Source organism: Mesoplodon mirus (assembly GCF_964341445.2).
Source record: "Mesoplodon mirus genome assembly, chromosome: 5".
Classification (NCBI taxonomy): Eukaryota; Metazoa; Chordata; class Mammalia; order Artiodactyla; family Ziphiidae; genus Mesoplodon; species Mesoplodon mirus.
The window spans coordinates 86,492,817-86,518,490 of NC_138980.1; the positions used below are offsets into that span (position 1 = coordinate 86,492,817).

The 25,674-nt window shown below is 35.4% G+C and overlaps 1 protein-coding gene across 1 annotated transcript in view; it reads left to right on the forward strand.

The window, feature by feature from the left end:
* DTWD2 (DTW domain containing 2) overlaps positions 1-25,674 on the forward strand; it is a 93,870-nt gene that overhangs the window by 65,708 nt on the left and 2,488 nt on the right. The window contains exon 5 of the mRNA XM_082621214.1: positions 21,001-21,129. Within this exon, the coding sequence (XP_082477340.1) occupies positions 21,001-21,129 (129 nt within the window). The remainder of the gene's footprint in view (positions 1-21,000; positions 21,130-25,674) is intronic.

Genomic DNA, 25,674 nt, shown 5'->3' on the forward strand with positions numbered 1-25,674 from the left:
CAGGTGAGTAGTAGAAATTACTAAACCAAGATTCCTCCAGAATCCTAGGCTCGTGTCGAAATTGAGGTCATTCATAGTAACAATCACCTTTGTTTCACTGGTTCCTGCTCCTGCCTCATAGGGTCTGACCATGGTCACCAGTAAATCTTCCACCATTGGCGATTGCTGAAAATACTCAAATGGTGTTCTAAGTAAGCTCTGGAAGCAGTGTAATCAGCTACCCAGATTTAATTCTTCCTTACAACTCTGAAGTCCTGTTTCTGGACCAAGCTTTTGTCTATTTTCTTTCCTTTTGGGTAGTTTATTGTTTTTTCTTCAGAGGTCTCTAAGCTTCTTATATACACGTATTTCTGTTGGGTCTTTTAAAGATGTCTCATTTAAGATATGCATCCACATTTCTTTTATAAGTAGATGAAAGGAAAAATATCCACAATGAGAAACGCTTTATTCCCATCAGATTAACAAACATTTTAAAATGTCTGATGATATCAAATGTTGGAGATGAAATGGAACAAGTGGAACTCTTATTCGCTGCTAAAGGGTGTATAAAATATTACTACTTTGGGACACAATTTGCCATTATTTCATGAGGAAAGCATAACCCAATACTTTGATATCAGTTTTACTCCTAGATACATACTCTGGTGAACTTCCTGCACTTCTGTACTAGGACACACAAATTTTTATTAGTTTGCTTATAATAGCAAACAACTCTAAACAGCTCAAATGTTTCAGTGAATATGTAAATTGTGGCAAATTCACATACAGGGATACTGTAAGACAGAAATGAAAATGAATGAACTGCAGCTATAGGAATAAATATGGATGGATGAATCCTTGTTAAAAAGACAAGTCACAGAAGAATATAAACCTTTTTTATAAAGTTCAAAAAGGCAAAATTGAACAATGTGTTATTTAGGATACCCAAAACTAAGAGAATAATAAAAACTTAAGACTAGTGGTTATCTTGGAGGAGGTCAAGTTTATTAGGAGAGCTTTTGCTGTTTTACTAAGGATATTTTTGTTTCTTTTTTAAAACTGAGGTATAGTTGATTTACAGTATTATGTAATTTCAGGTATATATCATCGTCACTTACAATTTTAAAAGGTTATACTCCATATATAGTTATTATAAAATATTGGCTATATTCTCTTTGTTGTACAATATATCCTTGTAGCTTATTTATTTTATACATAGTAGTTTGTATCTTTTACCATACCCCTATCTTGTCCCTCTCTCCTTCCTGCTTCTCACTGGTAACCACTAGTTTGTTCTCTTTATCTGTGAGTCTGTTTCTTTTTTGTTGTATTCACTAGTTTGTTTTATTTTTTACATTCCACATATAAGTAATATCCCACAGTATTTGTCTCTCTCTGTTTGACTTAACTTCACTAAGCATAATACCCTCCAAGTCCATCCATGTTATTGCAAATGGCAAAATTTCCTTCTTTTTTATGGCTGAGTAGTATTCCGTGTGTGTGTGTGTGTGTGTGTGTGTGTGTGTGTGTGTATATGTATGTGTATACCATATATATATATATATATATAATCTCACATCTTCTTTATCCATTCACCTCTTGATGGGCACTTAAGTTGCGTTCATATCTAGACTATTGTAAATAGTGCTGCTATGAACATCGGAGTGCATGTATCTTTTTGAACTAATGTTTTTGTTTTCTTCGACTGTATACCCAGGAGTAGAATTGCCGGATCATACAGTAATTCTATTTTTAGTTTTTTGAGGAACCTCCATACCATTTTCCATAGTGGCTGCACTAAGGACATTCTTAAATGAAATTAGATGTATTAGATGGATCTATCTGTCTATCTATCTGTCTGTCTATTTCTCTATGTTTCTGTGAGTGTGTGGAACATACTGGGAGGGGTATCCTGAGAGTGTCAATTATTTTGGTTATTTCTATTGTATTTCTCAAATAGTTACTAAAAGATTCAGGGATGCCAGTTTTAGTCATTCTTCATGACTCAAATATTGCATATTTTCTTTTGTAGATATTAAAAATTTTATAATTATGTATTAAAAATTAAGGTGTTAGAAGAAATAATACTGTATGATAGTCATTTTTTCTTGGTGGTGACACTACAGGGTACTCTCACTTTTTATATTTGCATTTCTAAATCTTATAGGTCTTTTATAATTGACATGAAATTTTAATATCTAGAAAAGACATAAATGATTATTGAAAGCAAAAGCACAAATTCAAAGTTTTTTCTAATATTTTGCTAATGAGATGTTAACCTTGGTTATATGCTAGTCTACAAAGCTGTCATGTTGGACTTAATACTAAGGATATTTGTTTTTGAAAATCACCAAGCCCAGCATTTACTCTCACTTGAGACTTTCAGATAAGCATATTTATCTTTCACCAGAATTTTAATAAGTCCAAATTTGGGTCAGTGTTTTCTGCCCTGATATAAAGTATATCTAAATTTAAAACTAAAGCTGACCATTTGAGTGGTCAAAAGACCACTAATATATGTTACATTATTACAGATACAGTACTTAATTAAGTATCCACTTGTATGTAATATTATTAAACAATTCCAAAACCATTCACTATAAATAAAAGCTTATTTTATAAGTTTTTCAACAAATATCCTCTGCATGGCACTTCATCTTTTATAATTTCTTTTAGCACCTGTAACTAAATGTAAATATGTTATTATTATAAGTCGGGGCAAAAGATTATAAACATTTTTATTTTAAGGGAAGAAAATAGAAATGATGTGGTTCCTAAAAATGAGTCTCTGTGATTATTTGAAAATCTTTTTAAAAATTCCAACTTTATACAGAATGTTAAATGTCTTAGAAACATATGAATGATATAATGTAATTGACCATGAAACACTGGCTTCCCATGGTATCAAGTTTATACATATTCTTGAGTTGACAATTTAGAAGCTTTTGATATCTCCATTTTTATAGTAGAATAATTATGCATGTGTTTATGTACATATATATGTGATTAGACAAATACAATAATTATAGAAAAGGTTTTTATGACTTACTTTCCTTATATGATTTTATAATTTAAAAAATTGCATGACATTTATTCCCTTTAGAATTTTTTCTCCAAATAGGTGCTCTAAAAATGTCACTTTGAATTAAAGCAGAGTGTTTGGAAAAAATAACTTATTTATGTTCTTGATGTAGATTTCAATAACATGCTGAGTTTTGCTCTGGTTGAATTTTTCCAGGATCTCAAAAGAAATTGCTGAAAATATTTAGATGTAAGGTTTTCAGATTTTGCATTATAGAAAACAATGTTAGAATTGCATAGAATAGAAGAAGGTAATCCCTTTAAAATTCCTAGAAGAGGATTTGATATGCACCTTATATATATACATATATACATATTTTTTCATTAAACAGTTCATATTTGCTTCACAAAGTCCAATTTTTTTTTTTTTTTACAAATTTCTCAGCTTAAAAGGAATTGCATTTCTTTTCCTGTAATATGAACAACTGGCTAAATTTCTACTTCTTAAAGGATTTGTGTGACGTCAGTGGGCTCTCCCTGCTTAATAAACTTACTAGGCCTCTCACCTTCTGAGATGGCCTGAACTCTGTCTATGGAGGGTGTTTCTCCCTTGGCCGCTCTCACTTTCCGAGATGACCCCATGCCCTGGGGCCACTCTTGCCTTTTGAGACAGTCTGCATTCTGTCTATGGAATGTGTATTTCTAAGTAAATCCACGTCTTACCTAAAAAACAAAAAACAAAAAAATAAAACACAACTTACTGAAGTCCCTCAAAAGAGATAAATTATGACTAATAATATTTGTTTCCCATTTCCAACTTTTCTCTATGAAATTTAATAATTGACTAAAGCAGTTGCTTATCAACTTTGTAAGTTTATTTTACTTATTTATTTTTTTGGCCTATGCTACGCAGCTTGCGAGTTTTTAGTTCCTCGACCAGGGGTCAAACGCAGGCCCTGGCAGTGAAAGCACCAAATCCTAACCACTGGACCGCCCAGGGAATTTCCTCAACTTCATAAGTTTAAATTCAGACAGAGAACCCTAATGTCTTTATACAAATCCTTTCTCCCCCTCTCATTTCCATGTCTCCTTGCCCAGTAAAGTTACCAAAAAACCATAAATTTAAGTATTTAACTGCTGGGTTTGAATTCATAGCTATAGTTTTTTTCTTTTCTAATGATTATCATCAGCGTTCATTCATTCAACCAGTATTTATTGAATACCAGCCACTATGGGGCACTGTTATTGACACTAGAATACAGTAAGTTGTAAGTAAAATAATCCATGCCTTAATGGAGCTTACTTTCTGTGGAAAAAGTCACTTAGGTCAGTATATAATTACAAATTAAATTCTGTGAATGGCATATAGGGGGTGCTTTAAAATGGCAATTTGATTGAAGTTGGGAATTCATGAAGACCTCTTTAACATTTGAGAACTGAAGGATAGTAATAGTTAGCCAGGCAAAAGGTAAGTACTTTTTTATACTTAGCCTGGCTATGTAGTGAGGGAGGTGGAGAAAGAGTGTTCTTCATGAAATGGATAGTTTATAGACCATGGTAAGTATTTTGCCTAGTGGCAAGCTAAGGATTTTAATTTGAGTAATAATGTGATCAGTTTGTTTTTTAGAAGTTCACTTGGCTGATACATATAGAAGGATTTATAAGAAGATTGAAGTGGAAGCAAGATGTCCAGATAGGCATTTGCAGAGATTCAGTCTAGTAAAGATATTGACTTGGAATTGAGTACTGTTGTTGGAAAGAATGTTATTAAAAAATAAAAGTCATGCTAATGGTTACAAAACTTATGTGTTTGTGTCTCTGGCTTAGACTGATAACCTTGTCTAGTAGAAAAAGAACTAATTAATACAGATAGATGGAGTTAGGCTCTGGATATTGCCAATAAATTAAATATATGCAAATAGCTTTTATATGGATTAAGGAATTTATGGGAATCTTAATAAAATAATAATAAGTTAAAGTACAGAACCTTTCATTAAACAGATGGTGAAAAGCAACGTAACAGTAAACCACAATTTGTTAAATATTGTATATCATCATAGTGATACTTTTATTGTAATTAATGCTTTCCATAAAGAAGTGTGGAATTAACATGCCAATGCTTTATCTGTTTATTTATTTATTTATGATGATGATTTGTCTTTTATTTATTTATTTTTTAAACTTTTAAAAATGTACAGAGGTATTGAATTTTTTTTTAAACATCTTTATTGGAGTATAATTGCTTTACAATGGTGTGTTAGTTTCTGCTGTATAACAAGGGAATCAGCTATACATATACATATATCCCCATTTCTCCTCCCTCTTGCGTTTCGCTCCCACCTTCCCTATCGCACCCCTCTAGGTGGACACAAAGCACTGAGCTGTACTCCCTATGCCATGTGGCTGCTTCCTGCTAGATATTTGTTTTACATTTGGTAGTGTATATATGTCCATGCCACTCTCTCACTTCATCCCAATTACCCTTTCCCCTCCCCGTGTCCTCAAGTCCATTCACTACATCTGCCTCTTTATTCCTGTCCTGCCTCTAGGTTCTTCAGAACCTTTTTCTTTTTTTTTTAGATTCCATATATATGTGTTAGCATATGGTATTTGTTTTTCTCTTTCTGACTTACTTCACTCTGTATGACAGTCTCTGGGTCCATCCACCTCACTACAAATAACTCAATTTCATTTCATTTTATGGCTGAGTAATATTCTATTGTATATATGTGCAACATCTTCTTTATCGATTCATCTGTTGATGGACACTTAGATTGCTTCCATGTCCTGGCTATTGTAAATAGAGCTGCAGTGAACACTGTGGTACGTGACTCTTATTGAATTATGGTTTTCTCAGGGTATATGCCCAGTAGTGGGATTGCTGGGTCATATAGTAGTTCTATTTTTAGTTTTTTTTTTTTTTTTTTTTTTTTTTTTGTGGTACGCGGGCCTCTCACTGTTGTGGCCTCTCCGTTGCGGAGCACAGGCTCCGGACGTGCAGGCTCAGCGGTATGGCTCACAGGCCCACCCGCTCCGTGGCATGTGGGATCCTCCCGGACCGGGGCATGAAACCGTGTCCCCTGCATCGGCAGGCGGACTCTCAACCACTGTGCCACCAGGGAAGCCCCTACTTTTAGTTTTTTAAGGAACCTCCATACTGTTCTCCATAGTGGCTGTATCAATTTACATTCCCACCAACAGTGCAAGAGGGTTCCCTTTTCTCCACACCCTCTACAGCATTTATTGTTTGTAGATTTTTTGATGATGGCCATTCTGACCGATGTGAAGTGATACCTCACTGTAGTATTGATGTGAATTTCTCTAAGGATTAGTGATGTTGAGCATTCTTTCATGTGTTTGTTGGCAATCTGTATATCTTCTTTGGAGAAATGTCTATTTAGGTCTTCTGCCCATTTTTGGATTGGGTTTTTTGTTTTTTTTGATATGAGCTGCATGAGCTGCTTGTATATTTTGGAGATTAATCCTGTGTCAGTTGCTTCATCTGCAAATATTTTCTCCCATTCTGAGGATTGTCTTTTCGTCTTGTTTATGGTTTCCTTTGCTGTGCAAAAGGTTTTAAGTTTCATTAGGTCCCATTTGTTTACTTCTGGTTTTATTTCCATATCTCTAGAAGGTGGTTCAAAAAGGATCTTGCTGTGATTTATGTCATAGAGCGTTCTGCCTATGTCTTCCTCTAAGAGTTTGATAGTGTCTGGCCTTACATTTAGGTCTTTAATCCATTTTGAGTTTATTTTTCTGTATGGTGTTACGGAGTGTTCTAATTTCATTCTTTACATGTAGCTGTCTAGTTTCCCCAGCACCACTTATTGAAGGGGCTGTCTCTTCTCCGTTGTATATGCTGCCTCCTTTGTCAAAGATAAGGTGACCATATGTGCGTAGATTTACCTCCGGGCTTTCTATCCTGTTCCATTGATCTATATTTCTGTTTTTGTGCTAGTACCATACTGTCTTGATTACTTTGTAGTATAGTCTGAAGTCAGGGATCCTGATTCCTCCAGTTCCATTTTTCTTTCTCAAGATTGCTTTGGTGCTTTGGGGTCTTTTGTGTTTCCATACAAATTGTGAAATTTTTTGTTCTAGTTCTGTGAAAAATGCTATTGGTAGTTTGATAGGGATTGCATTGAATCTGTAGAATGGTTTGTGTAGTATAGTCATTTTCACAGTGTTGATTCTTCCAATCCAAGAACATGGTATATCTCTCCATCTATTTGTATCATTTTTAATTTCTTTCATCAGTGTCTTATAATTTCCTGCATACAGGTCTTTTGTCTCCTTAGGTAGATTTATTCCTAGATATTTTATTCTTTTTGTTGCAGTGGTAAATGGGAGTGTTTTCTTAATTTCACTTTCAGATTTTTCATCACTAGTGTATAAGAATGCCAGAGATTTCTGTGCATTAATTTTGCATCCTCCTACTTTAGCAAATTCATTGATTAGCTCTAGTAGTTTTCTGGTAGCATCTTTAGGATTCTCTCTATATAGTAGCATGTCATCTGCAAACAGTGACAGCTTTACTTCTTTTCCGATTTGGATTCCTTTTATTTCTTCTTTGTCTCTGACTGCTGTGGCTAACACTTCCAAAACTATGTTGAATACTAGTGGTGGCAACCTTGTCTTGTTCCTGATCTTAGTGAAAATGGTTTCAGTTTTTCACCATTGAGGACGATGTTGACTGTGGGTTTTCCATATATGGCCTTTATTATATTGAAGTAAGTTCCCTCTGTGCCTACTTTCGGGAGGGTTTTTTTTATCATAAATGGGTGTTGAATTTTCTCAAAAGCTTTTTCTGCATTTATTGAGATTATCATATGGTTTTTATCCTTCAGTTTGTTAATAGGGTGTATCACATTGATTGATTTGCATATAATGAGGAGTCCTTGCATTCCTGGGATAAACCCCACTTTATCATGGTGTATGATCCTTTTCATGTGCTGTTGGATTCTGTTTGCTAGTATTTTGTGGAGGATTTTTGCATCTATGTTCATCAGTGATATTGGCCTGTAGTTTTCTTTCTTGTGGCATCTTTGGTTTTGGTATCAGGGTGACGGTGGGCTCATAGAATGAGTTTGGGAGTGTTCCTCCCTCTGCTATGCTTTGGAAGAGTTTGAGAAGGATGGGTGTTACCTCTTCTCTGAATGTTTGATAGAATTCTCCTATGAAGCCATGTGTTCCTGGGCTTTTGTTTGTTGGAAGATTTTTAATCACAGTTTCAATTTCTCTGCTTGTGATTGGTCTGTTTATATTTTCTATTCTTGGTTCAGTCTTGGAAGGTTGTGCTTTTCTAAGACTTTGTCCATTTCTTTTAGGTTGTCCATTTTATTGGCGTATAGTTGCTTCTAATAATCTCTCATGATCCTTTCTATTTCTGCAGTGTCAGTTGTTACTTCTCCTTTTTCATTTCTAATTCTATTGATTTGAGTCTTCTCCCTGTTTTTCTTGATGAGTCCTGCTAATGATTTATCAATTTTGTTTATCTTCTCAAAGAATCAGCTTTTAGTTTTATTGATCTTTGCTTCAATAAGCAATCATTTCCTTTATTTCTTTTTCATTTATTTCTAATCTGATCTTTATGATTTCTTTCCTTCTGCTAACTTTGGTTTTTTTTTTTTTTGTTCTTTCTCTAATTGCTTTAGGTGTAAGCGTTGTTTATTTGACAGGTTTCTTGTTTCTTGAGGTAGGATTGTATTTCTATAAACTTCCCTCTTAGATCTGCTTTTGCTGCATCCCATAGGTTTTGAGTCATCATGTTTTCCTTGTCATTTGTTTCTAGGTACTTTCTTATTTCCTCTTTGATTTCTTCAGTGTTCTCTTGACTATTTAGAAGTGTATTATTTAGCCTCCATGTGCTTGTATTGTTTATCCATTTTTTCCTGTAATTGATATCTAGTCTCATAGTATGTGGTTGGAAAAGAAATGATACAGTTTCAATTTTCTTAAATTTACCAAGGCTTGATTTGTGACCCATGATATGATCTGTCCTGGAGAATGTTCCATGAGCACTTGAGAAGAAAGTGTATTTTGTTGTTTTTGGATGGCATGTCCTATAAATATCAATTAAGTCCATCTTGTTTAATGTATCTTTTAAAGCTTGTGTTTCCTTATTTATTTTCAGTTTTGATGATCTGCCCATTGGATGAAAGTGGGGTGTTAAAGTCCCGTACTATGATTGTGTTACTGTTGATTTCCCCTTTTATGGCTGTTAGCATTTCCCTTATGTATTGAGGTGCTCCTGTGTTGGGTGAATAAATATTTACAATTGTTATATCTTCCTCTTAGATTGATCCCTTGATCATTATATAGTGTCCTTCTTTGTCTCTTGTAATAGTCTTTATTTTAAAGTCTGTTTTGTTTGATATGAGAATTGCTACTCCAGCTTTCTTCTGATTTCCATTTGCATGGAATATCTTTTTCCATCCCCTCACTTTCAGTCTGTATGTGTCCCTAGGTCTGAAGTGGGTCTCTTGTGGACAGCATATATACGGGTCTTGTTTTTGTATCCATTCAGCCAGTCTGTGTCTTTTGGTTGTAGTGTTTAATCCATTTACATTTAAGGTAGTTATCAATATATATGTTCCTGTTACCATTTTCTTAATTGTTTTGGGTTTATTGTTGTAGGTCTTTTCCTTCTCTTGTGTTTCCTGCCTAGAGAAGTTCCTTTAGCATTTGTTGTAAAGGTGGTTTGGTGGTGCTGAAATCTCTTAGCTTTTGCATGTCTGTAAAGGTTTTAATTTCTTTGTCGAATCTGAATGAGATCCTTGCTGGGTAGAGTAATCTTGGTTGTAGGTTTTCCCTTTCATAACTGTAAATATGTCCTGCCACTCCCTTCTGGCTTGCAGAGTTTCTGCTAAAGTTCAGTGTTAACCTTATGGAGATTCCCTTGTATGTTATTTGTTGTTTTTCCCATGCTGCTTTTAATATTTTTTCTATGCATTTAATTTTTGATAGTTTGATTATTATGTGTTTTGGCGTGTTTCTCCTTGGATTTATCCTATATGGGACTCTCTGTGCTTCTTGGACTTGATTGACTATTTCTCTTCCCATATTAGGGAAGTTTTCAACTATAATCTCCTCACATATTTTCTCAGTCCCTTTTTCTTTCTCTTCTTCTTCTGGGACCTTTATAGTTCGAATATTGGTGCATTTAATGTTGTCCCAGAGGTCTCTGAGACTGTCCTCAATTCTTTTCATCCTTTTTTCTTTATTCTGCTCTGCAGTAGTTATTTCCACTATTTTATCTTCCAGGTCACTTATCCATTCTTCTGCCTTAGTTATTCTGCTATTGATTCCTTCTAGAGAATTTTAAATTTCACTTATTGTGTTGTTCATCATTGTTTTTTTTCTCTTTAGTTCTTCTAGATCCTTGTTAAGCGTTTCTCCATTGTATTTCGAAGATTTTGGATCATGTTTACTGTCATTACTCTGAATTATTTTTCAGGTAGACTGCCTTTTTCCTCTTCATTTGTTTGGTCTGGTGCATTTTTACCTTGCTCTTTCATCTGCTGTGTGTTTCCCTGTCTTCTCACTCTGCTTAACTTACTATGTTTGGGTCTCCTTTACGCAGACTGCAGGTTTGTAGTTCCCGTTGTTTTTGGTGTCTGCCTCCAATGTGTAAGGTTGGTTCAGTGGGTTGTTTGGGCTTCCTGGTGGAGAGGAGTGGTGCCTGTGTTCTGGTGGATGAGGCTGGATCTTGTCTTTCTGGTGGGCAGGTCCACGTCTGGTGGTGTGTTTTGGGGTGTCTGTGGCCTTATTGTGATTTTAGGCAGCCTCTCTGCTAATGGGTGGGGTTGTGTTCCTCTCTTGCTAGTTGTTTGCATAGGGTGTCCAGCACTGTAGCTTGCTGGTTGTTGAGTGGAGCTGGTCTTAGCATTGAGATGGAGATATCTGGGAGAGCTTTTGCCATTTGATGTTATGTCGGCCCCAGAGGGCTCTGGTTGACCAATGTCCCGAACTCAGCTCTCCCACCTCAGAGGCTCAGGCCTGACACGTGTGCAGAGCACCAAGACCCTGTCAGCCACTCGGCTGCTAGTGTTTGAAGGTCTCTTGTGGAGGTGGGGGGTGGCTGTGGCTCACCGTGAGGACTAGGACACTGGCAGCAGAAGTTCTGCGAAGTACTCCTTGGCATGAGCCCTCCCAGAGTCCACCATTAGCCCCACCGAAGAGCCCATGCCAGTGTTTTGATTAACCATCTAATAGAATTTGCATTTAAATCACTTGAAAAGTGAATGATAAGCTTTGGGGAAATTAAGTTTTAATTTCAAATCAGAATCTTTTCCTACTGAATAGAAAAAAATTCCTGTAATTTTTAAAGAATTCTTTACCTTGTATTCTTTTCCCATATTATTTTTACTCTTCATTGCAGTTATCAGTCTTTCATCCCTTTTTTTGGGTGGTAATTTTTCAGCCTTATTTGTGTCACTAAAAACTAATTCACTTGTCAAATTCAGTATCTGACATTTATGCACATATTGTTCATACTACAAAGTTGACAGAATTATGTTATATTTCTGAGGGGAATATATTATATCATTAATGGCTATTATGCAGGGTACTTTATGTTGTCCAAACTGTGTTTGAATGGATTTATTTAAGAAACGCCAATTCACTTTTTGGATTTCACTAGCTCTATTAAATAGTCTAAGAAAATAATTAACAGACGTGGAGGCATCATGCACTCTGAATACAAACTGTACTAAAAAGCTGTAGTAATCAAAATAGTATCGTGCTGGCACAAAAACAGACACATAGATTAAAGAAACAGAATAGACAAACCAGAAATAAACCCACACTTATATGGTCAATTAATCTATGACAGAGGGAGCAAAAATATACAATGGGGGTAAAGACAAACTCTTCAGTAAGTGATGTTGGTAAAACTGGACAGCTATGTGCAAAAGAACGAAACTTAAGCCACTGTCTTACACCATACATAAAAAATAAAGTCAAGTGGATTAAAGTCTAAATGTAGGATCTGAAACCATAAAACTCCTAAATGAAAGCATAGGCAGTATGCTCTTTGACATAGGTCTCAACAATATTTTTTTGGATCTGTCTCCTTAAGCAAGAGCAACAAAAGCAAAAGTAAACAAGTGGGACTACATCAAACTGAAAATCTTTTACATAGTGAAGGTAACTATCAACTGAATGAAAAGGCCCCTTACTGAATGGGAGAAGACATTTTCAAATGACAAGTTCAATAAGGGGTTAATACACAAAATATGTTAAAAAAAAACTCATACATCTCAATATCAAAAAACCCAAACAATTTAATTTAAAAATGAGTAGAGGACATGAATAGATATTTTTTCAAAGAAGACATACAAATAGCTAACAGGCACATGAAAAGATGTTCAACTTCTCTAGTCATCAGGGAAATGCAATCCAAACCAAAATGAAATAATTACCTCACACCTTTCAGAGTGGTTATTGTCAAGAAGACAAGTAATAAAAAGTGTTGGCAAGCATGTGGAGAAAAGGGAACCCTGGTACAATGTTGATAGGAATGTACATTGGTATGGATGCTGTGGAAAACAAAAAATTAAAAAATGGAACTGCCATATGGTTCAGCAATTTCACTTCTGGGTATTTAACTGAAAACAACAAAAGCACTAATTTAAAAAGATATATGCATACCAGTGTTCATTGTAACATTATTTACAATAGCCAAGATATGGAAACAACCTAATTGTCTGTGAAAAGATGAATGGATAAAGAATATGTGGTATATATACACAATGGAATATTACTTAACCATAAAAAGAACAAAATCTTGCCATTTGTGACAAAATGGATGGACCTAGAGGGTATTATGCTAAGTGAAATAAGACAGAGAAAGACCAATACTGTATGATATCACTTAATAATTTTTATTTTTGGTCACTCTGTGTGGCTTGCGGGATCTCAGTTCCCCAAGCAGGGATTGAACCCGGGCCATAGCAGTGAAAGTGCTGAGTCCTAACCACTGGACCGCCAGGGAATTCCCCTGTGTGAATCTAAAAAACAAAACAAACATAATAAAATAGAAACAGACTCATAGATACAGAGAACTAACTGGTGATTGCCAGAGGGGAGGTGGGTAAAGGGATTGGCAAAATAAGTGAAGAAGATTAAGAGGTACAAACTTCCAGCTATGAAATAACAAAGTTATGGAGATATAATGTACAACATAGGAAATATTGTCAATAATATTGTAATAACTTTATATGGTGACAGATGTTAACTATCTTTATCCTGGTGATCATTTTGGTGTAAAATGATCAAAGGTAAAAAAAGGTATAAAAATATCAAATCACTATGTTGTACACCTGAAACTATTTAACATTGTAAGTTAATTATACTTCAATAAAAAAAATTGTGATATTCTGCAACTCATAATTTCTTATCATTTAAGTATTCTGTACTCTTTATTCTTCAAAGGAACATAGCAACCTATTGTTAGCCAATTCTTTTTTATGTCCGTCTGCCAGTTTTACTGTCATAAAATCAATTAAACATTACAGATAAGTTACACATGTGCAGAGGTAGAAGAAGATGAGAAAATATATTGAAAATATTAGGCAGATAAAAGAGTCATGCAAGGTCATTCAAGAAATGAAAAAATTTCATTTTAAAAGTATTTTCAAAAATCATAAATTCTTGGTCTGTCTCTTCTGTTACATAGTGTTGTTTGGGAATGTTTTAAAGAAATATCAAAGATTTATATATAAGATTCAGTACTTTGGGGATTATTGCACATTTTAATGATGCTTAGATCATGTACTTAAAAGGGCAAAAGAGTACAATATGAATATTTTCCTTGTATATAAATTATATCTTTAATGAAAATATTTCTGCCTTTTTTAGGATTCTTACTGTTAGGAATATTTTATTTATCTGGCAATGTAACTTGTTCTCTGTTATTCAGTGAAACTCTTTTCTGGTTCTTTCTCCTGCTTCTAAGACTGCTTTTTCTCTACCTGTTCAATAGCTTTTCTTCTTCCATCCTGTAAAATTTGACATTCTTCTGGCTCTAAGTTTTATCTTATCCCACACTCTTGGTCAGGCTACTCATCTGGCTTTATTGGGGTAAAGCTGAGTTGCTTCACACTTATTCATTAGATTGTGAAGAAAGCATTGTAAATCATCACTAGCACTATCCTGGTTAACATCAGTAGCATCAGTACCACCCTCATCAACATCTTTGCCTGTATTGCCTGCTTACTGTATGGCAGGCATTGCTGAGCACTTCACATATATTAGCATCTTAAAGCACAGTCATTCTTTAAGGTTGTTAATGTTTTAGGCTCTGAGAGTTTAAATCTTGTTTGAGGTCATACTACTATTATGTAGAGTTAAATTTAAATAAGTCTAATTTCCTTTCTTATGCTTTTAGTTGCTGTGCTTTTCTGTCTCCCAATTCATGCACATTATTTTAATTCAAGGTTATAGAAAAGTGTTGTTAATAGTGTACAATTTAACTCAGTAAATTTTAAAATAAAAGTTTTATGTGACAAAATGAACTTATGAAGTAATTGTATAATGTGTGCTTTATTTCACACCTAGGCTAATTTATGATTTATTTTCCAATAGCTGTTTATGAAGCCATGACAGCTTTTGAAATGAGTAGAAATGATCATTGTTAAATGAAATTTATCTTTGGTGAGAAACTGTTTCACTAGCAAGACATTATAAAATTGGTTATTACTTAGGTAAGACTAGTAAATCAATTTCTAATATCCTAAATCAGTTTCTGTTCTAAGTTTCCTAATAAAGGATATAAATTGATGTAAGCCCAGTATGAATAAATGCGTACATGTAGACATACTTAGTTTGGACAATTTCAATTTCAGGAGATATCACAAAAGTTAGTTTCTATAGCATTATTCAACAGAGACTCATCTCCATTAAGTATTGCTGAGAAAAATAGCAGCAGAAAGTAATGCCAAGACGTGTAATCTATAGTCACACTCTTCTTTCTGGCTTGTTTACTGGTGTAATGTTTTGTTAATTTACTGAAATCACCCTGAAGTTATTGTAGCCAATAATGTTTTTTTTTTTAATTTTTTTTGGCTGTGTTGGGTCTTCGTTGCTGCGTGCGGTCTTTCTCTAGTTGCAGCGAGTGGGGGCTACTCTTTGTTGCGGTGTGCAGGCTTCTCATTGCAGTGACTTCTCTTGTTGTGCAGCGTGGGCTCTAGGTGCGCGGGCTTCAGTAGTTGTGGCACGTGGACTCAGTAGTTGTGGTTCGCGGGCTCCAGGGCACAGGCTCAGTAGTTGTGACACACGGACTTAGTTGCTCTGCGGCATGTGGGATCTTCCCGGACCAGGGCTCGAACCCGTGTCCTCTGCATTGGCAGGCAGATTCTTTTTTTTTTCTTCTTCTTTTTTTTTTTATTGGAGTATAATTGCTTTACAGTGGTGTGTTAGTTTCTCCTTTATAACAAAGTGAATCAGTTATACATATACATATGTTCCCATATCTCTTCCCTCTTGTGTCTCCCTCCCTCCTACCCTCCCTATCCCACCCCTCTAGGTGGTCACAAAGCACCGAGCTGATCTCCCAGCAGGCAGATTCTTAACCACTGCCACCAGGGATGGTAGCCAATAATCTTAAGGAATTTTTGTTTTCATGCCTCTATTCTTTTTTTTTTTTTTAAGAGGAAGCTTAAAAACTCATAAAACTTTTTTTTATTTGAGAAATTATTATATTTCAATATTACTTTAAACTTTAGTTCTGTCATTCTAAACTTTTTAAAAGAATAATTATGCCTGAGAACATGGAGATTAATATTTGACTTATAAAGATAACTTCCAATTCTGTGATCTCATGAATCTGTGTTTTTACTTTCCTTCTCTAGATATTTCCATACCCATAGTTCTCAGTGACTTCAGATATGCACTACTTGTAGTTATGTGAAAAACAGTGGTAGATTAAATATTTTTATTAGTAGGAAAAAACACTAGTCAAGATATTTGATTAAATATGTCACTCAACAGAATTTCAATTTTGTATCATTATTTAGACTTGCTTAAATTTGAAATTTGTAAGTGCTTAATTTTTAGGCTTCTGAATTGTATGTTTGCATTTTTAACATCAAAGTTTTTGTGTGTTGGAAAAGCAATGTGTAACTTTAATTATCATTTTAATGTGTAAGAAAGTACTAAATTTTTTTTTTTTTTTTTTTTTTCTTTTTGCGGTATGCGGGCCTCTCACTGTTGTGGCCTCTCTCGTTGCGGAGCACAGGCTCCGGACGCGCAGGCCCAGCGGCCATGGCTCACGGGCCCAGCCGCTCCGCGGCATATGGGATCCTCCCAGACCGGGGCACGAACCCGCATCCCCTGCATCGGCAGGCGGACTCTCAACCAGTGCGCCACCAGGGAGGCCCGAAAGTACTAAATTTTAAACCCAATGTGTTCCACAAGTTCTTTGGTAATTTTGGAATTGTGCTTTACCATAGAAACTGTTATGAAATGAAGTTTCTCAGGTCAACTCAGAAAAAAAAATTTAAACAATAATGTGTTTTGGAAGTAGCACGATATTATCATTTTATCTATAACTAATGCCCCCTTTAACCTTATTTTTATCAAATTTTCTGGGTTTCAACATTAATCCTGGAATCTTAACTTTCTGTAAAAACTTTACAGGCTTCATAGTATGGGAAGATGGGAGCAAGACATACATATTGATATTTGTGAGAAACTTTCATTCTTGAGAAGACTCCTCTCCCTATATCATTTTTTTTTTACACTGTGTTCATGAGAACCCTAAAATTATTCAGGAGTCCCTCAGCCTTGCTTTCCAGCAGAATAGCTTTGTTTTATTTGTTTTGTATGTTGGGATTTGCCTAAGAATTCATCCATTTAATTATTAGCCTAGTTATGAAGAGCTCAAGCTCTCAAAGAAGACTATAAATTTATTTATCTGCTTTACCATGATTGATTTTGGAACCTTGGATTAGTTACTTCACCTCTCTGTACTTTGGTTTCCTCATCTGTAAAATGGAGATAATAGTACTTACTTCATAGGGTCTTTGCAAGAATTAAATGAGACAATATATGTATATTTTCTAGAATAGCACTTAGTGTCCAAGTGCATGATGCTTTGCATATAAGTGGTTAAGTCTCTGTTCAAACTGGCAACTGTCTGATGCCAAAGCTGGACTCTTATCGCTATTAGATAATAGTGTTGAACTAAACCGAGGAAATGAAAGGAATGAAGTGGATTGAGGGATTGGGGCTAGAAGAAAAGATTTAGTACCTCTCCTTCAAAGGGCAGCTCATAAGCTCAGATACTGATTCTTGTTTGTGAAAGAGCATAGGAAAAAGGGTGCTTCAGAAAGGAGGGTTTTTATGTGTGTCTTCCACTGGTAAGGAATTCAGAATGTTAGTAAAAAGAGGTTTATTTTAGCTTGTTCTAGACTAGGGTTGTTTCAGAAAGCCTGCAAAATAGATTGATTTTCCTAGAAACCTTTAAGGAAGCTGATCAACTGATTAGAATGTCTTGTGACTCTTAATAATTAAGTGAGGAGCACAACAGTTTTATGTAATAATGAAACTTGTCTTAAAAGAGCCTGAGAACAGATAACACGTAATCACCATCAAATTATAAAAATACAGCATTTGTTGGGGGGATGTGTGAAGGTGATTAAAATTTTAATTTTGAGGTCTTTTTTAGTTTATTTTTCTTGACAAAAGAATTGACTATATTATAGTAAGTTATTTTGAAGACATATGTTATGCAAACATAAGCCATGGCATGTTAATCCTTTGGATATTTTTTTGAGTCCTAAAGGTCATTACTAAACCACTGAACATGCTATGACTTCCACACTTCTAATGACACAAATCACAAAAATAGCTAAAGGTCTATCTAGGAAGGAGACATTTGAAAAAACCCTTTTAAAAGGCATTTGAATGGTGATCATAGCTGTCAAACTGTTATCTGGTATTCTTATATATTAAATATATATTTAATATTTAATGGAAGAAAAGAAAAGAAGGCATTAACCACAAAAGAATTTTAAGGAATTCAAATTTTAGCCAATCCAGAAAATCAGTGGAAAAGATCTGAAGCTCAGTCTAGAAGTAAAATTTGGATGAGTTGGCTGTTTCTAAAATAGGAGTTATATTATAGGCTTACAACCTATACCAGTAGAATTCTAAACCAACCAATGATACTCCTGTTCCTAAAGAAGTCACATTAAGAGCACTCAGACAACTTCTACCCATGGAGAACCAACTTCCAAGAAGATCAAAATTATTGAAGCATTCTTTGCATCAGCATGGCTTCCAAAAATTGGAAATGAAGGTTGTATATAATAATTATACATAATATATTAATAATGATATATAATTAATGTAGCATTAAAATTACATATACATTATATGATCTTGGGATTGATCACTAAAAAATAGGTTTTAATACCATCAGGTCCAGCTATCTGATTTTTATCCAGTGAGCAGGAACTGAGAAACTAAATGACTGAAATTAAGTGATTAATTATTGTCAACTGATATAATAATATTGGTCTTTCAATAGTTCCTCTTTCTACATACCATACTTTCATCATATGTTAATTTTTTTCATTTCTTATAATAGTTAATTTTGCCTTGGATTTTCTTGAACATTTATTCATGAAGATGAGGCAGTTTCTGAAAAATTATTATGATGCTTGTGACTTCTCAAGAAGATGGATCAACAGGGTTTCTTTTTAGTCTTGCTCATTTACTCACTGAATTAAGTGTGTGATATAGCCCATAAGCATAAAAGGAGGTGCCGTGAGATCACATTAGCATGCTTTAATAACATGTATCCTAATAATATGACAGATCTTAGTTATATATACTCTTTTAATATATCCAGTTACTAGATAACTCCCAGAGAGATGATTTGTGAAGGATATTCTGAAGTCTTTTAACAAAGGATATATTTCAAATTCTGTTTTCATACAGCCATGTGAGCCACAGTAAGAAATAATACACCCTCCCAAAATAACAAATTTCTTTTAAAAATCAAATTAATTCCAATAAACAAAATCCACTGTGAATTTTGCATGTTTTCCAAAGGTTTGTTTTAATCAGATGCTTGTTATAAATTCCTCCAGTGATGACTTGGAATTAAGTATTGAAAGTAGTATTTGTCTGTACTCTGTTCTACTAGTTGACCTGATGAAATATCAAAGCTTTTAGTAATTACAATTAATCAACATCATGAATTATTCTTACAGTTATTTAAACATAGGCTTTCTTTTATCATTATACATGTTTCTCAACCATTTTCTTCCATCTCTTTCTCTCCCTGCATCTATTTTTCATCTTGTCCATTGGTAGAAATGCAGAGTAATTTTAATATGATATCTAAAATATAATTGTCAAATATGCTTTAAAGAATATATTCCAAAATCATATATAGGGCAATACATTCTATAGTGAATCTTTTATGGTGTCCACTTTGCTTCCCTCTCTCTCTCCCTCCCCCTTTCCCCCTCATCTCTTTTTGAGGAAGGAAAGGAAACAAGTTGTAGAGGATAATTTTTTGAACAAAAAGCGATCAGAGTGGAAAAACCATATTTCCCATCACATATCCTTAAATGTGATTTTGATCAGAGTGTGGGCTTTATGAGTGTAAGATTACTTGAGTTTCATTTAATTAAAGTAGCAATCAAAGGGCCAAAATGCTGACATTCCGTTTTCTATTGCCTTTCTCATGTCTGACTCTATCTCAGCTAAAATATTATCTCGATGGAGAAAAGTATCTGTAGTATGCTACTTTTATCTAAAAAGAGGATATATATATGTGTGTGTGTGTGTGTGTGTATGTGTGTGTATCTCTGTGTGTTTATATAGATTTACACCCACACAGACATATGCTTATCAGTTTAAGAAATAATGGAAGAATAAACCAGAAAATAAAAAATCCCAATTGTCAGTTCTCCGAAGTGATTAAACCATTTTCACTCCCACTTCAATGTATGAGAGTTTCATTTGCTCTATCCTCATTTGGTGGTGTTAGTCTTTTCGATTTTAACTGTTCTAATGAGTGTGAAATGTTATCTCCTTGTGATTTTATTTTATTTTATTTTTTTTTATTTATTTTTGGCTGTATTGGGTCTTCATTGCTGCACATGGGCTTTCTCTAGTTGCGGTGAGCGGGGGCTACTCTTCATTGCGGTGCGAGGGCTTCTCATTGCGGTGGCTTCTCTTGTTGCAGAGCATGGGCTCTAGGTGCACGGGCTTCAGTAGCTGTGGCTCATGGGCTCTAGAGCGCAGGCTCAGTAGTTGTGGCGCACGGGCTTAGTTGCTCCGCGGCTGTGGGATCTTCCCGGACCAGGGCTCAAACCCATGTTCCCTGCATTGGCAGGTAGGTTCTCAACCACTGCGCCACCAGGGAAGCCCCTCATTGTGATTTTAATTTACATTAAATCATGTTGAGCCCTTTTACAGGTACCTATTTGCTACTTGTATATCTCCTTTTGTGAGGTGTCTATTCACTCTTTTGCCCACTGGGGGGAGGTTATTAGTCTTTTTATTTTTGATTTGTAGGAATTTGTACATATTTTGAATACGTTTTCTTTGTCAGATGTGTAACTATCCTCTTGCTTCTATTTAACAAAACAATAATAAAAGGATATTATGTATAGAAGATATTGATACATTTAATATTTATAAACTGGCAATTTTGGAAGGAAATTAGAGCAATTAGTATTTAAAATACAGACCTTAGGGACTTCCCTGGTGGCGCAGTGGTTGAGAGTCCACCTGCCGATGCAGGGGACCACGGGTTCATGCCCTGGTCCGGGAGGATCCCACATGCCGCGGAGCGGCTGGGCCCGTGAGCCATGGCCGCTGATCCTGTGCATCCAGAGCCTGTGCTCCGCAGTGGGAGAGGCCACATCAGTGAGAGGCCCGCGCACCGCAAAAAATAAATAAATAAAATAAAATAAAATACAGACCTTATAGCTTTAAACTTAAAAGAAAAATTACATTCTATTCTGTTTTTGATTTCAGGTGCAATTAAAAACCAGCATTTCTAGTCAGTATGTAATTCGGGCGCAACCAACTAATAGGTGCCTTTCTACACTGGAGTGTGCAGCTGTTGCTCTTTCTATCTTGGAGAAAAATAATTACATACAAGAGGTATGTCTTTGGAAAGTTATATAGTTTTTGAAAGTAGGAGTTTGGTTAGATTTTTGTCTAGAAAATTTAAAAATGCATAACTTGTTAAATTTGTAACTTAAGTGACAAGTAGACTATATCTGTGATAGAAATTTGTGCACTTTTATAACCTTCCTTTCCCCTCTGGTGTTTTTCTGTTAGTTTAACGTTCCAGATTGCATTATTTAAATATTCATTCTAAGCTGTGCAAACAGCATTTGTAATATGCTAAATCGTTTTTAAGTAGCATAATATTAAATATAGTTTTTTTGGTTAGATATGTCTTTCAGTAGTCTGTATTTCTGTTTTAGTATTTTGTGTTCTCTTGTACTAGACTTTTTTCTTTTTGTTTAAAAGAACATTTTACAGCAAGATTTTTTCCATTGGTGCTTTTATTCGAGGAGATATACCAACTTCCTGTTTATCTTATTAACCTTGCTTAGGGTATAAAAAGATATAATTATTTTTGAGAAAAAAGCCTACAGAATATGAAAACTTATAACCTGCAATCAACATTTTATTTAATTTCTATGAAAGCCTGATAATTTCATATATAATTCATAATCATTAGTAAATAATAATGTTTCAGTGAGCTCACCAACATCTCAACCTTTTAGAACATGTAAAAAAACTTTATACCTACAACAAAAGAAAAAAATAGCAAACTAAATGGAGTTTTATAACTCCCTCCTCTAACACACACACACACACGCGCACACACACACACAGGCACACGCACAAAGTATTCTCTTTCCTCCCTTCTTTCTGTCTCTCTCATTATACATCATGGTTTCTATTATAAAAGTGTGCCTGAGCCATGAGGGAAATTCCAATAATAGATAAAAGCTTAGGTCAGAGTAACTGGATAAGTGGATTAGTTACCAAGAAAAAGAACAAAAGACCTCCAGAGCAAGGGGAGTTAAAGAATGCCAGAAGAAGCATTGAATTGCCCTTTTCCTCTCCCCTACCCTAAGCCATGGTATGTGTCAGAGTTGGAGACTTTCTTCTTTTGAAAGAAGTAGGCTTTCATGAGTAGGCTATTTTTGTGTGTATCTGTGTGACTAGACTTAGTTTGGGGTCTAGGCAATTTCTCTTTCTCTCTTTTGAGGGAAAAAATGTGTGAGGGATCCTAAATCCTTCCTCCAAATGACCAGGGAGTGTTCTCAGACTTTTTTTTCTCCCCTCTGACTTTATCACCTACTCCCATGTACCTTCCATCAATGTAACACTTAATATACCCCTATACTTGTGTCTCTGTTTTGTTTATTAACCATCATCTGTGTATGTTCTTCAGCAGAAAACAACATTATTTTTAGGCGTCTTAAAGGAAAGGTGGAACCCAGGGCTGTTGTTTAAGCTTGCTTTCTGTACAGTCTCTGTATTTTCCTTTTTGTTGATGTAAAATCCTAGGATCAGCCAACATCAGACGTAGGCCTCATTAAAAGTTTAAATCTTGAGGGAAAAATATAATGGTCTTTGGCTATAAATTTAAAATTTCTTTCCTCTTCTTCTTGTGGTTTATAAAAATAATCTTCTATGGATTTATATTTATTATTCCCAGAATTGGAATTGGATCTTTACTGCTTTCCTAAACAGAAGCTTTAATGTTGGTAACGGTGGTGTTTTAGTAGTAGTAGTTACAGTATAATAGGGCTAGGGTTTGGCATAGGGTTTGTACTACTCCTACTACTACAAATGCTGCTACTGCTCCCCCCTTTCCAGTTTTATAAGATATATTATTCTGGTATTAATTAATGTACTGTCACAGCAGGAAACCTATCTTATGTCTTTTTTTTTTTTTTTTTTTTTTTTTTATGGTCCCTGTGGCTCCCACTCTCCATGCCTGGTCTGCTGGGCATCTAACTCACCCTCTCTCTGAGCCCAGACTACCTGGGTTCAGATGCTGGCACCATCTACTGCCTGGTTGTGTGACCTTAGACTAGTTACCTGACCTCAGTTTCCTCCTCTGTAAAATGGTGATTATATTCATACTTCCCTCATAGTGGTGTTGGTGAGGATAAAGTGCAGTAATAATGCTATGTCTACGCTTAGCACAATGCCTGGCCTATAGTAGGTGCTCAATAAATGCTTGCTTTTATCACCACCATCACCGTGATGCTGAATTCCATTCCTAGGAGGAGGGAACAGTGGGTGGCAATTGATTTCTTTTTTTTTTTTTTTCTTTGTTGGAGAGGAAAGATTGCTTTATTCTGGAGGCCAGCAACCTGGGGAGAAGATGGACTCGTATCCAAGAACCAACTCCCAAGATTCTGCTTGACCATGAAAGTTTTTAAAGGGAAAAAGGGGAAGTTAATCGCAGTTAATCATTTGGGGAGGGGGTCAGAGTCTTTTATCTTCCACTGTGTGCAGTTTCTTCTGATTGGTGGTGGTGAGGTAACAGGGTGTTGCTCCAGGCATCATACTCAGCCTAAAGGGCTGGGACTCAAACCCAGCCAAAACCCACTGTCTTCCAACTGAGATCACACGCCTGGTTTCAGGACTTAATGAAGCTCAGGTTCTTGATGTCTCATCACAGAAAGAATTCAGTGAGAGACAAAGTGATAGGTAAGAAGTGGATCTATTTAGAGAGAAACACACTCCACAGAGTGTGGGCCATCTCAGAAGGTGAGAAAGGCCTCTTATGTCTTTAGTATAATATCTAACAACAGGCAAAGTTTAAGAGACAGAAGGGTATCAGGATCTATCATCTCTTCAGCTTTTGGAGCTTTTATTTTTTTCTATGGATCAAGTTGGACATAAAATCCCAAAGCAAAAGTGGGGTCCTAGAGTTCTCATTCTTTTTGCTTTGGTCACCAGGAGTGGTTATACTACAGTGACCAGGAGTAGAAGAAGGATGTTTGATAACCAGACATGTGATTTGGGAGGTGCTGATAAGATGGTCGCAGGAACATGAGCAGAAAAAAAGCATATGAAACATCCCAAGTTGCTTATTACATCTGGCAAACAATTAGCTTTCTTACTGGGGGAAGACCAAGTCCAGCTTGTTTAAATCTAGCTACAATAAAAAAATTTGTACATTCTTCTGAACATCTGCTCTGAAATAGATGTTTTCTTTCCTTCCTGGGGAGGAAAGCTATAACATGCCTTTTCCCCCCAATAACCTTTTATTAGGGGCATCCTAATAAAACCTTAAGATGATGGGGAGAATAGTAATTTTTCAGCTGGCTTCATTCTGTAGAGGTAGGGCTCCTCAAAATAAAGAACTTGGCATAGAATGGCCTTCTTAGTCTGTTGATTCATTCTCTTCCTTTATTCTTGAGCAGTTTTCAGTCACTTGGAAATAGCATGATATGAGTTTTGAAGCAAGTTTGAGTTAAAACTTTATCACTTATCATCAGCAGTTTTTGCCAGAAGACAATTCATGTAATCTCTTTGTGTTTGTTTTCTTATCTGCAATATACAAAAAATAGTTACCTCATAATATTGTTGTGAGAATCGAATGGGATAATGCATGTTAATTGCCTGACACCGGGCTCTCAAGAAGAGTTCATCTTTTTGCCTTTCCTCGCCTCTGATTCTTGTCTATAGATTGACAGAAAAATTGAACTGAAAGTTGGTGATTTTCATTTTGCCATTATAATATGTACCAGGGTTACTCATACCTTGGAAGCCTTATGAACTTTTATAACTAGACGTGGCAAAGCTTTGTGCTGTAACCTAAATGTCTTAGCTCTACTCATCACCAGTAGTTGTTAATAACAGTCTTTTGAAACTGTCACGTTGCATCTATAGACAGAGGATTTACAGAACACTGATTTTCCCCCAAATAAACTTTTAGAAACTAATTTTGTAAGTAGAGGATTTTCCTTGTTCTTCTGAACCAGTAAACTTCTCATATAGCTTCACATTGCCCCAGATATAATGTTATGAATGTAGAGAGAAACATTATCATTTATTATCAATCAAGTTATATGCTAAGCACTTTAAATGTATCATGTAAGTGCACCATAATAATAACCTTATAAGGTGGACATAATATTCCTCACTTTACAGATGAAGAAAGCGAGGCAAAGAGAGGTTATTTAACTTATCTGGGAACACATAGCTAGTTAGTGATTGCATCAGTCACTTAAAACCCCAAAATCAGAATGGCATAACACACTGTCTGTACAGTGGGATTGCCAGGGGAACCGCTGCTAATTATAGTCACTTAGGGATCCAGGCTGATGGATGCACCATCTAGACCCATCACTCTACTTTTATGAAGGAAGGAATAAAGAGAGGTGGGGAATCATACACCACTTTTAAAGCATCTGCCCAGAGGTGACACACATTTGTGCTCACATTTCATTCACCAAGTCAAGTCATATGGCCATGCCTAACTTCAGAGGGGGCTAGAAAATGCAGTCTGATCATGTATCATGAAAGAGGACTGATGTATTTGTGAACAGCCCTAGTGACTACCCCAGATCTGTCTATCTCCAAAATTCATTGTCTTAATTACTCAGAAAATTGATAGAATCTTATCTTCAGGAAGTAAAAGTTGGAGGCCCTTAATCATAGGAG